At 41.0% G+C, this 14,852-nt stretch overlaps 3 protein-coding genes across 3 annotated transcripts in view; 2 read left to right on the top strand and 1 right to left on the bottom strand.

The window, feature by feature from the left end:
- The first annotated feature begins 574 nt into the window (after nucleotides 1-574).
- On the top strand, nucleotides 575-1,980 carry LOC139285774 (sarcolipin). Its single transcript, XM_070906421.1, has 2 exons — nucleotides 575-683; nucleotides 1,163-1,980. The coding sequence occupies exon 2, from the start codon at nucleotides 1,324-1,326 to the stop codon at nucleotides 1,417-1,419; it is 96 nt and encodes a 31-aa protein (XP_070762522.1). The 5' UTR covers nucleotides 575-683; nucleotides 1,163-1,323; the 3' UTR covers nucleotides 1,420-1,980.
- Nucleotides 1,981-3,261: 1,281 nt separating this feature from the next.
- Nucleotides 3,262-10,407, bottom strand: kbtbd3 (kelch repeat and BTB (POZ) domain containing 3). Its single transcript, XM_070905876.1, has 10 exons — nucleotides 10,386-10,407; nucleotides 7,784-8,072; nucleotides 7,522-7,687; nucleotides 6,572-6,754; nucleotides 5,608-5,781; nucleotides 5,239-5,523; nucleotides 4,472-4,714; nucleotides 4,090-4,380; nucleotides 3,818-3,967; nucleotides 3,262-3,384 (listed from the first exon to the last, which is right to left on the bottom strand). The coding sequence occupies exons 1-10, from the start codon at nucleotides 10,405-10,407 to the stop codon at nucleotides 3,262-3,264; spliced, it is 1,926 nt and encodes a 641-aa protein (XP_070761977.1).
- The window catches only part of fam168a (family with sequence similarity 168 member A), a 23,145-nt gene continuing 18,275 nt past the window's right edge, over nucleotides 9,983-14,852 (top strand). The window contains exon 1 of the mRNA XM_070905877.1: nucleotides 9,983-10,103. The gene's annotated coding sequence lies outside the window, so the exon portion shown is untranslated. The remainder of the gene's footprint in view (nucleotides 10,104-14,852) is intronic.

Below are 14,852 nucleotides of genomic sequence, written 5' to 3'. Positions count from 1 at the left end.
GCTTTTACAGTATATTGGTGACTTTTTGCCCAGTAGGACTGTGTGTATTGTGACACAAGTACCGAAATAACATTTGGAAGAGGTCACATTTCCTGTCAGCATGATGAATTGTGGCTTTATATGTTGCATTTTGGAGAGGTTGCTCTGTTATTCTTATTTTCCCCTGTGCATAGTTCCTACCCAGACACTGTGTGATACTGTTACAGTTTCCTATATCCATCAGAGGATTGAGTGAGTATTGTGTTTGGAACAACTGTAATCCACCTTGTATTTGCAATAATGTTTTATAAATAACCCAGAGTCCCTCCTCTGTTGTGTGTGTGTGTGTGAGAGAGAGAGAGACTCTGTATGGTTACAGAAGGGAAACACTCCAGTGGACGAGATTGTGGAAAATAACACACTCTATTGGTTGTTTAGTTGGCGTGTGACATCAGTCTGTGTGTATGTGAAACATGGGCGGGCCGCTGAGGATGGCTACTTTAGGAGCGGGCCCTGCCCCTGGCGACCGCAGAAAGCTGGACCACGACAAGAAGATCAGCTGCTACAAAGAAGAGGTGTTACTCCAGAGAAGTTTCCTGCGAGAGGACACGCTGTCAGGGGTCAAGATAAAGACGCTGGAACACTAAGAACATCTGCTTTCTCCTCCTCGTGTTCATAGTGAGATCACCGCCAAAAGAGGAAAGGTAACAGCTCACTGACTACATCTGATTTTGTGTTGTCATTGTTTGGAGAATAAAGTAGGCTAAAATTCTGCAAGTGACATCTAAGAAATAAAAGAAAAATCAATGGGTGTAAAGGGACTTGTTCAATGTGTCTAAAATAGTACAAACATATATTTTCCACAGTTCTTTCTAACCTGATCATGTGTGTATTCATGTATTATGATGTGTGCTTTGTGGGTGTGTTTGTCATGTCCTATGTGTGTATATGAAGGGATATTGTGGCGCCTCTCCCTGTTGAGGGATGGTAACACTGCTCAGCCTGAGAAGTGACTGATCCCTTTAATCTATGATAACATAGGCGACATACACACACACTGAAACACAGCACATGTGCCACTGAGAGACACACACACACACACACTTATATTTTTAAATACCGTCTTATTTGCCTGGGTCATATTTGTGTTTCTATCTTAATTCATATCTTTCATTGCTCTCAGGTAGACGACACCAGTCCAAAAAGGAGCCACACCCCTTTAAAAAACATCCAACACATCTACATCCTTCCTCTTTATCTTCTTCTTTCCTCTGCGACAGCACCCATTGCTTCCCTCCCTCCTCCTCCTCCTTTCCTGCTCTCCGTCCCGTCTCAGATACCACCATGGACCGCTCGGTGCAGGAGCTGTTCCTCAACTTCACGATCGTCTTAATCACTGTGCTGCTGATGTGGCTGCTGGTGAAAAGTTACCAGGACTGAACCGTGGAGCAACAAGGAGAGGAGATGAACGAGAGGCAGAGGAGGCGGAGAGATATGTGTGGAGGGAAGCCAGCATGGTTACTGTAGGACTTTGCTGCTGATTGATTCTTGTTCAGGCACAGTGTTTACATCTTTTCATTCTTTTAGTCTATGGTCACAGGTCAATGAGGTAAAAAAAAACACATGTGATTGCTACAGACACGAGCAGATTGTCAATGACAAACTAGTCTTGGATGCATATTGGTATTCTAAGATGTTTTTTTGAATGTGGCCCTGAATTTCTGGCAAGAGCCAAAGAGGAACTCACAGAAGAGATGGGAAGGTGAATAAAAATTAATTAACAGGGGTTTGAGGCTGTACTTTTTCACTGTGGAAACATTTAAAGTGGCACTGTAATGTCACCATAAGCAGTAGTATATACAGTCGCCCAGGTCACTGTGTCATTCATGTGACCTTTGATACATTGAACCATGCCGTTGTGTCTATTGTTCTGTTTTTACAAGTTAAGTGATGAATGTGCCAAATGCAAAATGCCAAATGATACTGTGTTTACTCATAGAAGAAGACATCAACACAAATAATGAAGCATTATGTTTATGTTCACTTCTTGCCACTAAACAGTCTTTCATTTGTTGAATTCTTTTTTTCTGTTTCATTACACAACCTTATATAACACATTCATGATTTACACCATGAAGTCCACACTCTTCTTCCTCCTGGTTTCTGAAACTTTAAGTCATTGCATCCTTTGAAGCTGCAGAGTGTTTCTCTGTGATAGACAGGTAAAGTTGCACATTTCCATCAAACAAGCAGTTACCGAGGATGATCTATATTGGTCGCGTGTAGAATTGCTGTATATATCATGAGAGGAGAAACACGGCATGCATCAGGATACATGATAGTCTGAAGCAGAATAAAGGCAAGTTAAAAGTGAGAATCCACCCAGACAATTTACACAGTATTGCCATGAATGTGCATGAATATTTTAGTTATGTTTTAAATAGTGTTATATATATAAGCAGGTCTCCATCAGCTAGAAAAAAAGAACAAAGAAAGGAAAATCAGGAAAATAATATGGAAAAGCCCCAATGACATTATATGATAGACCCTTATATTTTAATAAAATATTACAAAATAATTTGTCTTTATTAATCTTCACTATCAAATAAAGCATATGTAGTTGAAAGGGCTTTCAAACTGTCCACGATTCATGCATCTCATGAGTTTTGAAGTAGTCCCTTGTGACTTATGAGGTGTTGTGTGTAATGTTGCCAGATTAAAATAGTTTTATCCGTTCAGACTGCAAAATCTCCAAATGCAGGAAGATGAGACTGAATTCTTCCTGAAGGTTATAAATGGGTGTTCCATAACAAAGTTTTCTATATTCAAGCTGTATGAGAGCTGATGAATTAATTATAATACCGTGAGTTCTTCTTTGGGTGAATTCTCCTTTTAAAACATGCTAAACCAGAAAAGATATTCAGGTACTAAAATAGGATTTCTAAAATAGTCCTCTGCTCAATAGGGTTCCTCCATGGGAGGCACCACATTTTGATTGACACAACAAAGATCCTATGACAGCAGGTGCTTCACACAAGCAAAGGTAAGGATCGAATCTTTAAATAAAAAAATAAATTAATCATTTGGCTCAGGTGCTCTCGTGTTACGGTGATCTGTGCGAGATGGTGGCGTTAGTTGGAGATCGTCATTCTCTCTTGAGGTGTTAGCTCAGTCAGCTGTCCGTCATGCACAGAGGAGACTCATGGGTACTTGCTTACAACAGTGACACATGTAACGCACATGTATATCCACTCACATGTGTTCATGAGTGTCTGCTGTGTATCAGGCGGTGTCACCCCATGGGTCTCTGTATCTGTTGAAGCTGATGAGCTGGCAGTGGAACTCGGTGAGCGCTCTCGGCATCGGAGCCACTTCCTCCCATTGACTCCTCCCACTGTGGTACACCTGCACAGGCCACAAGAAGACAGACAGGTAGTACAAACCAAAACTATACGAGGCTGAGGAGAAACACCTCTTTGAAACTTCTTGCCTTCTCACATTCATGTTCACACCCATTTATCCTCCCATTCCTCCTTTTATCCACTCTCTCATTCAACCCTGTGCATACATCTCCAATCTCTCCCTTCTCCAGGTATATATCATTAAACCTTTAATCACATACTGTTGTGGTGTGGTCTTGAGTAAACTGACGTGTAATATACAAGCTTCCTCATCCTTATTAGATTCTTTACTGTAATGGTGATACATACAATGTTAACAATATAACATGTATTAAACCTGTTTCCACATTTAACTCAATAAACCACAAGTTAGAACACCATCTTAGACATCAAAAGGTAAAGTAGGGCATCTTTTATGGATAAAAAGGTTCTCCTACCTGAACTTCATCAGTGATCTCGTCAGGTGAATAGTCTCCACCCAGGATGTAGATTCTGTCTCTCGTACCCACTGCTCCAGCATTGAACCCAGCACACTCAAATGACCCTTCACCCTTCCACACACAGGTCTCTGGACAAAAACTGTAGACCTGGTTGGGAAAAAAAGGCACACTTTGAATTTAACTACTTGGAAACCTACATAAGCCTTTTTTGAATGCTTTAACACTGCAATGCAATGACTGACAACTCATTCATTCATCTTTTGGCTCGCCTTATAAGTGGACAGGTCACAGAGGTGCAGTGTATTATTAATTGACACCGCCTTGACCAGTGTAGCGTGGAAGAACTGGCCAAACTCTGCCACCAGGCGGCTCCACTGGTCCTTCTGGGCGTCGTAGCAGTAGAAGCAGTCCAGTGAGGGGTTAAAGGAGTCTGTGATCTCCACCTCTGATCCCAGAGTATAGATGACACTGCCACAAGCACTGGCCTCAGGGTAGAAGATGGCAGTGGGCAAGGGGCTGACTGAGCACCAGGTCTGGGTCCGAGGGTTATAATACTCCACCTAGAATACAGAAGAAAAACAGAAACAGAATTTGTACTGCACATTAAAAAAATCTACACTCCCTAAGTTAATGATCTAGAGATGATGTTACCTCCAGCAGACTGGGAGCTCCCCCTCTGGATCCCTTGGTCCGTCCTCCGATGACGTACACTCGGTCCAGGCAGGTTACAGCTGTGTGCGTGGTTCTGGGCTTCAGCATGGCTGGTGCGGGAGTGCAGGTTAGGGTCACGGGACAGAAACACCAAACCTCGTCCGTGGCATCGTGGAACGGCTCGGCCACATGGAGACGTATTGCCCGGCAACAGTTGCCCCGGCAACCGCCTGTCACAAACATCTTAGATCCAGTGGAAAGACAAGAAGGTGGTGAACTGTTTCAGGCTACAACTGAGAGCATGTTAAAAAACATATATACTTATATGATTCCTTCCAAAACACTGTAAATAGGCCCAGGCCTCATTTGTTTGTTCCCTGATTTTGCCCGACATGTACATTCCTTTACTTTTCAGGTGTTGCTTCTCCTTTAACCCCTGTTCTCTAAACCAGTGATTCCTAACCTGGAGGTCTGGGTGCCTCAAGGGGTCCCAAGATAAATCTCAGAGGTAAAAAGGAAGTTTTTCTTGTGAAATAATGGATGCTATTACATCTTAAGGCCTCTAAAAAGCTTTCAAATGAAACAATCTGGAAAGGAAAACTTACTCATTGATTAAACAGCTCACAACCTACGCCAACACCAAGGCCTTAACTTGTAATAAGAGGTGACAAGTTGACATTGCTTAATGTAAAAGGGTCACAAGCAAAAAAGGTTGGGAACCACTTCTCAAAACAGCAGAAGGACTCGGTTCAATCCCAAAAACGTACCTTCTCAGCATAGCTGGTGATGCAGGATCCCGGTGGGTCCGGCATTGTGGCTTTCCCCTCTCCGTGCCCCAGCTCTTTCCACTTGTCTGTTTCCAGACAGTAGCAGAAGGTGTGGCGGATCTCTCCGTTCTCCTCCGTCTTGTGGATGTAGATGTAGCTCTGCGTGGTGGCCGCCCGGGCGTCAGTGAGCAGCCCACTGTACTGATCCTGTCTGCTCTGAGCCTCTGAGAGCAGGGCGACGCAGGACTCACTATCCCACAGGAGGGAGTCCGAATCACGCAGAGTCTGACAGAGAAGGTAGGGGTGAGACAATCGGAAGACCACAAATTGCATAAAATCCAAAATCCAGCAAATGCAGTGTGTTTATACCTTTAGTGCAGGTGCAGGTAGATGGTGGAGTCTAGTTAGAGACAACAAGCTCGGCAACAGTTTTGTTCTTCCCGGGAGATCATGATGTATCCATCTAAGGAGTGACTTCACCACGGCCTCCTCGCTGGGCACATTTAGAACTTCTGACCTCAGGCATGCTTCCAACACATTCACCTTGGAGAAAATTTTGAAAAAGCAAATGCTGAGTCCTTCTAACAGTTCAGTCAGGCTTTTTAATGTGAGCAGAATGATAATAGGGTCACTTGTCAAATCAAAATCACTTTTTTACACTACTATTACTAATTTTACACAACAGAAGCCTTTTGGAAGACAGGTGCCACCCTAGACCTCCAGGGCCAGACTTTAGGATTTTTTAATTATGGGAACAATGTTATGTTATATCAACATTTCTTTGGGTTAAGCCAGGCATAAAATAGGCCCCATTTTTATCCATGAACTTGATGAAAGTATTCATTTTAAAACATTTTGCTTATTATTATAAATATACTGTATGTTATTATTATTAATAATACTCATATGTCTTACATCTAAATCATAACCTTTTTTTCCTCAGCATGTGGAAGATTCAAGAGAGGCTAAGACAGCTGAAACATATTGAAATGTTGTTGGAAATGTTACAAATGTTGTTGCTACATCTTTTACAGAGGCCATTTAAAAGGGATGGTGTCATTTTTCTCAACCTTCTTCTTTAACATGGACACATTATGTTATCAATCACCAAACGCTAGATAATAAGTTAGTTTACTGGCTATGGAATATGATTTGGAGCTGTCATGTTAATTACTGAGAATGAACAAAAACAGGTTAAAGTGATTGAGGTTTATATAATGATGAATGTAAAATCCATACGTTGCTTACATAATATATAATTAATTAAGTCTGTCTGCATGGGCAGTTTCTCTGATAAAATAACTTCCTTATCTAGTCTGTTCTTAAGCAGCACCTGCATATCCAGAAAGTCCTGTGTTTTGGAAAGGTCAGAGAAGTTCTGAACCACAAACTCATGGGCACTTTGGAGGAGGGGGGCTGAGCCATAGGCCTCAGCAAGGGAGAAGAGGGACAGACAGTTGCAAAGATCCATGGTTCCTATCAGGAAGGTGCTGCACGCTCGGGACAGGACTGACACCTGAGGACACAACAACGATGAGAACAATATGGAAAACACCTATGTGAAAATGCAATATACTGTGAAAAACATATACAGTACATATTATAAAAACTGCAACTTAGAAACCAAAATCTTACTAAGCAGCTATGTCTTTGATAACTGCTATTTCTTAAATTATTTTACTCTACTTACTACTCTAATTATGTACACACACACACACACACACGGGTGTTTTCACTCACTTGATTAGACCTCCACTTGGGTTGAAGTTGGGTGGAGCTATGCTGGGAATTACATGAGGTCACCAAAGTTCATGTACCAATAAGAATAATTAAGTTGCAAGTTGGCCAATGTTGCTAGGAATGCTAATGAATCACTGTCTGTACATGCATACACAGTCCTGGGAGGAGGTCTAATTAGTCCAAATAAGTGAAGACACCTCTGTGGGTTTACCATACGTGTGTGGTAGACATTTTGATTTGTCATTGTAAGAAAAGCACAGGTGTTATTAATGGCATTAACAAGGGGTTTGTTCTATTCAAATGTCCCAGTAAGACATGACAGTGTGACAGTGTGACAGTGAGTCAGCGTGCACAATACCAGGACCCTGAAAATAAAGCAGCTAAATTAAATTCAGCCACCATTCATTTTCTTACCTGTGCCTTTCCTACTGCGACTTGTCAAAATGTCCATGCGAGAATGCGCCGGTTATGGCACAAAATTGCCAAAAACAATGTATGATGTACTGTATGTTTAAGAAAAAGACACAATGATTATATTTCTACCTGCAGAAAAGAGGCAAGCTGAAACAGCATGTCCACGTTGCCGTCGGTGATGAGTGTCTCTCCAGAATAGGCAAAGTCCAGGAAAGAACCCACCGCTACCGGACACTGGTTACCCAGAGTCACTGAACCATCACCACGCTCTCGCATATCCACTTCAAACATGGCTCTAAACACAGAGCAGTTACATATGATATCTACAGATTAATTAAGATGATAGATAGATAGATAGATAGATAGATAGATAGATAGATAGATAGAATACCTGAAGAAATCACTGCATGCTGCAAGGACACAGCGATGACAGGGAAAACTGTGTTCCTGGACCCTAATGGTGAAGTCAAACATGAAGCCTCGCTCCCTGAATGATCTGAGCACGCCCAGCAGCTGGAGTCCATGTGACTCAGACATCCGCAGCAGGGTCCTGCACTCTGGGACCCCGTTGGATTGTGGATCACTGCCAGGTTTTCTGCTGGGAGGGCTGCTGCTGCGGGAGTTGTGGGCGTTGGTGATACAGGAGGTCGACTCTTGAGATTCATCCATCTTCCCAAATTCTGACAATATTATGGATTAGGGTTTTAAAAAAAAAAAAGGTTCTCATATATTATGTGAATGGGTGTGTGTCAGTGTGCGAGAGACATGGAGAGAGGTGAGCAGAGATAAGAAAAGGAAAAGCATAAAATAATCTCCTTCACTTTAGCATATCTGTAACAGACAGTCCCACGCTACCATCCAAGCACAATACTACTGAGAACAGTTGAAGGGAAGAGCTTGGTTTGTGTCGAGCACATTCAGAATTGTCACACAATTATTCAGCTTAAAATAAAGATATTGCACACTTACCTTAGATAATGTATCGCTGTTAAAAGTCAAACATATACATGTAATAGGAATACACGTGAAATATGCAGATAAGAAGTCTGAAGCAGGACAAGCAGTAGTCACAGTGTCAGCACCTCGGACAGCTCTCTTTCTCATGCCACTCTGACTTCCGGGAGCGTGAAATCACGCGAGGACTCGGTTAGCTTCTTTTTTTTTTGGCGGTTATACTCGTCGCTAATATCATCTTTGCTGATTTTCTTTTTGTTTTATTAATAGTAATGAGATGTGTGTGGCGTTTATAAAACTCCTCGAGTTGTGTACGTGCAAAGTGCTCTTTGTTTTCGGTAGAGGGAAGCGCAATGACTGCTGGGAGCTGTAGTTCTCTCTTAATGGCGCTTAACTCGTGGCTACGGTCCAGTGAAGTAGTCTGGGGTTTGTGGTTTAGCAGTAATCAGCTGCAGATAGATATTAATGCGGGTTCACAGAATCCTGAATAGGCTGGTTACTTGTAAATCCTTTGTCGCTGGGTTTTTGCTGTTTGTGTTGGTATTTGCTCTGCAGATAGCTTAGTCGTTGTTTTATTTATTTACTTATTTCTACCAATTGCACCTGTATTGATACCTGAAATACATTAAGCTAAATGCTGTAATCATGCCACAGGACATGATACTTGCTTTAAAAAACGAATAACTCAATTGTTTTCTTTATTATTAGTGGTAATTCACGTGTTACTTAGACGTAAGGTGTATTTAAACATAATAAATAAATTGCATTCAAACAAACACTGTATTTATTATATACATTATATACATTATATATACAATACAAGTGCAAAACAAACCTTTGTGTTTAGAAAATTGAGGCACTATGGCGCAATGCAATTCATTACCACTAGATGGCGCTGCCTTGCTGTGAAGCAAAATTTGTGGTTGTGCTTATGTATGAAGCAAAAGCCACTGAATCTGAATTATTGAACGTGAATTTCCAACTATGCTGCAGTACCGTTTCACCACCACAGTGCTGACCAAATAACACACTTTCCTGCCTGGAAATGTTGATTACAAATATACATAAAAGCCGGCTTTTGTAGAAATACACTAGTAGCGTGTGTTACTCCTGGTAATAACAATAATAATACACGTAACAACATACTGATATGAGGTCATTTCTCACCAATACGAAAACCACGGACTCAATCAATAAAGTGCGCGCGCACACACACACACACACAAAGAACAAAGAACTAACGATGTCATTATACAACAACCTATCAATTAGACTGCATTCCTTCATCTACATCATTTATATCAGTAGACCAGCCTGTAATAGTCGATTTGCACTAACGCTTAAAATGAAATGCTCCATTATATCGGTCAAACTGAACAGCAGAAACTAAAGCCATTCCGTCACGCATTTACTGTTTTTCTTATTATATAAGTCCGAAACATATTGATCTACATGTTGTTATGATCATTTGGTTTTTATTAAAGCCTCTCCGCTGTACGTTATCGGTGGCCCCCTCCTCTCTCCTTGCATCCCTGCATCCCTCCCTTCCTCTCTCCCTCTCTCCCTCCCGGCAGTGCATCCCCATCCCCCACACGGTGACCGTCTCTTCGGGTGAAAGCTGTCTTCCCTGCGCCACTGGCCCGACAAAAACGTTGCTGTAGCAGAGCCAGTCCGCACCGACCTGAGGCAGAGCAGACACACGGGAGAAAGCACGTACGCACACGGGGAATCTTTTTGTGTTCGACCGAGTGACTTTGGTAAGTCTCGCCCGCTGTTTATTATGGAGGACAGGAATGTCCATGTGTCGACTTGCTAGTTGTTCGTTTTTTCTGTCTTTTTTTCCCTCCGTATCCCTTCAATTGTCCTCCGTGGTGGCTACAGTGGGGAACTAGCTGGCTAAGCTAAACGGGCTAGCTCAAATAGTGTAATCAAACTGATACTTGCTAGTTACCGCATCGGTACGGGTTTTAACTTTAGTGGTTTGCGGTCAGGCGGTGAAATTAGCGGGTGTTGTTCCGGTGTAGTCCGGTCTGACCTACTGTTAGTGTTTTTCTTTGTCATTTGCTAATCTTTACCCAGCTAGCTCGCTAATTAGCAATTTGAGCAGCGTGTGCCGAGGGATGCAGGGATGCTACGGCGGGTTAGCTGTTGTCTTTTCAGGCTAGCGGGCAAGCTAAGCTAACGTTAGTATTATGTGACCCGCATAGATTCTTGCATTGGGTGCTTCGGAATGGTTGAATAGCCATGCTAACGGTAGCTAATCTGTCGATAATTGGCAAGATGGCATCGCGGAGTTGTTATCTAGAAATCGGTGGATTTTCAAAATGGTGTCTTAAGCTTGTTTGAGTGTGACCATTTTTGTCCAACCATGGCTGTTTTGGCGTTGCTTGCGATCTCAGGAATGCAGTGCACTACCAGTGCATGCCATACTCTGATGGATATAACTACATATTAACCTCTGATGTGGTGGTAAATAGGAATGCCTGCGTACTAGCCTGTACCCTCCAGGCAACAGCCACCATTATGAACAAAACAACTGTATTTTGGAGTGGAACTAATTTGTTTCTAACTGAGTTGTGTAGTTACTGCATCTGTTGAGTGTTTGAAAATTGTCTTAAAGATTGTCGGCCTAAAATGAAGTGTAGCGTCTATTCTGCATACGTAAATGTTTGCACACTGAATTTATATGGTTCACCTTCATAACATCTACGCACGTCACTTCGTCTTCGGTTCATAATAAACATGTGGTTCCTCTTGAGTTTCAGTTTTAGCTACATGAAGGCCCCAGCTACGGTCAGAATAAGTATTACAAAAGCAAAATACAGATGTTTCTTGAGGTGATTGATGTAGACATTAGGGCAGCAACTAATTTTCATTATCGATTAATTTGCCGACCAGGTTTTGATTAAACAATTGTTATCCCCTCTATACATGTCAAAAAATGGTGAAAATGCCCACTAAAATTGCAGAAAGCCCACAGAGGTTTGTTAAAATGTTTTTTTCAATTATCCCAAACAAACCATGACATTAAATAGAGAAAAGCAAAAGTCTTGATTGATTTTCTTTTGATCAACTGATTGATTCATCAACTAATCGTATCATCACATGTAGAGATGCCACAGAGTATCACTGCACTACCTCACTCAGAATACAAAAACTAAATGGAGCCTCAGGATTACACAAAATGCTAAAGGCGTATTTTTCTTCTTCTCTCTTATGTCTAGTCTTATCAGTGAAATGAATCCTCTCCATGATGATCTATTTTTTGGGGAAGGAGGATTACTTGCTTTAGTCATTGACTACTAATCCCAATTAATTCAAAAAAAGCCTTATCTGTCTAAAGGGATTTCTGAGATACTACTGTTCTTGGCCCTCACCAGAGAAACACAGTTCAAGTATATAGTGCAAATATTATTCTGCAGAGAGTGGAAGAAGCACACTGCTAATGTATGTTAGACATTCAGTGATGTGGCTTATTTTTTTATTTAAGTAATGTTAAAATAAATTACCTTTTCACTCTTTGTAATTATAACCTAGTAGAAATCATTCCCTTCATTGGGATGAACAACATAAGAATCATATTGATTCTACTACAAATTATAAAGGCTTCTAGTGAAATCAAGAAGTGATATGTATTCCCTAGATGAAGGCCTATTAAATGCAAGGACAATGGTCATCCTTGAGAAATCCACTCACAAAATACAGAATATTGGTGGCAGAGTTCTTAAAAAAAACAAAAAAAAACAAGTGATGCTGAACTGAGTTGAGTGTTTGAAGTATTTGCTAGTTCAATTTCATCTTTAGTCTAAGGTGACCCCTGTCTGCCATTCTAGAGGAAAGGGGGGGTGGGGCGTATGCAGGTTTTGGCATGCGTTGAGTGCAGTCTCATGTGTATGAATGGTGGGCTGTACAATGCAGCCATAAAACTGTCAAACTATAGAAAGCTGGAGTCACTTAATGTTACGAGAGTCAGTGGTTCTATAACAGACTGTTGTCTTTTTAGCACTTCATTCCCGTGTGGTTTGAACCACTTAATGAGTTGCTCATCAGAGATCTGTGAACGAAATGCTTACAGACGGCAGCTTCCAGATTCACCCTCCTCTGGGGTGCAGCCCACAGTCCCTCAACTTGATGACCAACATTTTTTGATAGAGACCAGCAGATACTAACAATTGTGTGGTTGGACTAGCTGGAAAGTCAGTGATGTTTAACAACGAAGTAACCATATTTGAATACCACTGAATTTCATCATGGAAATTGTTTATCATTGTAGCTCGTTTCTAAAACTGGGGCTGTAACTGTAACAATTCTATGAATTTATCTAATTATCCATTTCTTCAATGAATCTATGAAACGTCAAAAAAATGTCAGTGTCTCAGAGCCTGAAGGTGAAGTGATTCATTTTGCAAAAATATTTAATTTACAAAGCAGCAAATCCTCACCTTGAAGAAGCTGGAAGTGAATGTTTTGGAATATTTGCTTGATAAATTACTTAAATCACTAATGAACTGTCACAATCATATCAGCAGATTAATTCTCTGTTGATCAACTAATCGACAAATAATTTTAGCTGTAGTTAAAATCCACTTAAAGTATTGCTAAGGTTATGAAGTAAATGTGAATAACAACATCACTCGTAGATATTATGAATATATGTACAGTTTATTCAAGGCTCAGCTGCCTCAAATGAAAGATGGAGTAAACTCTGTTATTACTGACAGATGAGGTTTGTGAGACGTGCACAGTAAAACCTTTTATACATTTTGGCAAATCTTAAGATATCTTGTCATCGTTGATAACAAATGTCTTTTAAGGCATCCTCAAGCAGCGTTGTGCTCTGTACTACAATGCCGACCTGACCTGCAATCACTTTGTAGATTTGGTGTGCCACATTGGTTTGTGTTGAGTTTGAATGAGATGAGCTCATTGTTTGAGAAGATCACCCCGTTGATGTGTACCTGACCAGCATTGTCTGGATACATTATTGCTTGGTGATTGATCTTTGATCTAAGTGTGTCTGTGTGCATGTATGCAGTGGCAGGTGGGAATAAAGGACTAGGATAAAAGGTTGAACGGGTCCCTGGAGGCAGTTTAATACATTCAGCTGTCAGTTATACTGAGGGGTCTGCAAATTTGTACATATATGCACACATATACTTACACGCGTCTGCGCTGCGGGCTGTTGTTTCATTAGAGATACCTACGGTACTGATGAATAGTATTTTTTCATTATGTTGTTTAGTAGCGGTGTTCAAAATGAACATATATCTACTTATACCTAAGGCATAATACCTGACAAATAAAAGCAAAGTATTCTTAAAAATGCCAACAGACGTATTATAATCGCTTAAGTTTTTAGAGTGGTGTTAATGAGCACTATTGTACCACAACACAATACAGAACGGTAATGGAGGAGCTGTTATCAGCGGTAGAAAAGCCGTCAAATTGTGTAGAGCGACGTGATGCTCGCATGACAGCTCAGTCAACAAAGAAAAAAACATTTTGCTGGCTTTCAGTTACAAATTTGCGGCGGTGGTGAAAGGGAACATATTATGCTCATTTTCAAGTTCATATTTTTATTTCAGGGGTCTACTAGAAAATGTTTACATGCTTTAATGTTCAGAAAACACATTATTTTTGTCATAGTGTTAATTGCTGCAGCACCTCTTTCACACTCTGTCTGAAAGTCCATTTTAGCGCCTGTCTCTTTAAGAGCCCTGTCTGCTCTGATTGGTCACCTCCCACAGGTTTGAGCAGGCACCGCCCACCAACCCCAAACACAGACAGCCCTGTTTGCGGTCTTCTGATATCTAAACTCCCCTAACCAAGTTCCAAGAATATCACCAAAATAACTGCTTTTAAACAAAAAACTTCACAACCGCATGTTTGAGCAGGAATCAGGAGACATCGATTACGGGTTTCCCTAATGTTACCTCTTATTTATGTCTCTCAGTCACATAATGTTTGGTTAATATTAATACATAAACTCTCCAAACCGTAAACATACACTCTGTCTTACGATTTTCTTCCCAGATACATTTGTTTGAAATTACCTACAGAGCCCAGTTCAGTAGAAAGCAATTGTTGAGACCGGATGTGGAGCTAACATAATATTAGCATTCCCCAAACACAGTATGTAATGTAAATACTTAATTGATGGTGGGGTAGAAAGAACAGAAGATGTGTCAAGTATCTAATATCTAATTATCTTTGGTAAAAAGACACATAATAAATGTACCAAAGTAATCACAGTAATAGTATAGTAAATACTGTAGCCACCCTTCACTTACTCACACTTCACTTACCATAATGATGCGGCACCTTGCGTGGAACCCGGTCGCCACGATGAAACGCAAAGACCAGAAATAAATGCAGGGGTTGCACTGCTGCATGAGATCCGAAAATACAAATGATACCCATGTCTAATGTTGTTACACCACAGAAGCAGCAGCAGAAACACTTTCGTGCTGACATTGTGGTCGCTGGCATTGGAGTCCCTCACAGGC

Source organism: Enoplosus armatus, chromosome 5, assembly GCF_043641665.1.
Source record: "Enoplosus armatus isolate fEnoArm2 chromosome 5, fEnoArm2.hap1, whole genome shotgun sequence".
Classification (NCBI taxonomy): domain Eukaryota; kingdom Metazoa; phylum Chordata; class Actinopteri; order Centrarchiformes; family Enoplosidae; genus Enoplosus; species Enoplosus armatus.
This window is presented reverse-complemented; position numbering and strand designations above follow the sequence as displayed.

What these genes read in the sequence shown, in the direction of transcription:
- LOC139285774 (XM_070906421.1), top strand. Translation starts at nt 1,324, where the DNA reads ATGGACCGCTCGGTGCAGGAGCTGTTCCTCAACTTCACGATCGTCTTA.
- kbtbd3 (XM_070905876.1), bottom strand. Translation starts at nt 10,407, where the DNA reads ATGACAAAGAAAAACACTAACA. An exon ending in TACCTGCACCTGCACTAAAG is followed by an intron (nt 5,524 to 5,607) that starts GTATAAACACAC and finishes CTTCTCTGTCAG; the next exon opens with ACTCTGCGTGATTCGGACTC. An exon ending in GTGACCTGTCCACTTATAAG is followed by an intron (nt 3,968 to 4,089) that starts GCGAGCCAAAAG and finishes TTTCCCAACCAG; the next exon opens with GTCTACAGTTTTTGTCCAGA.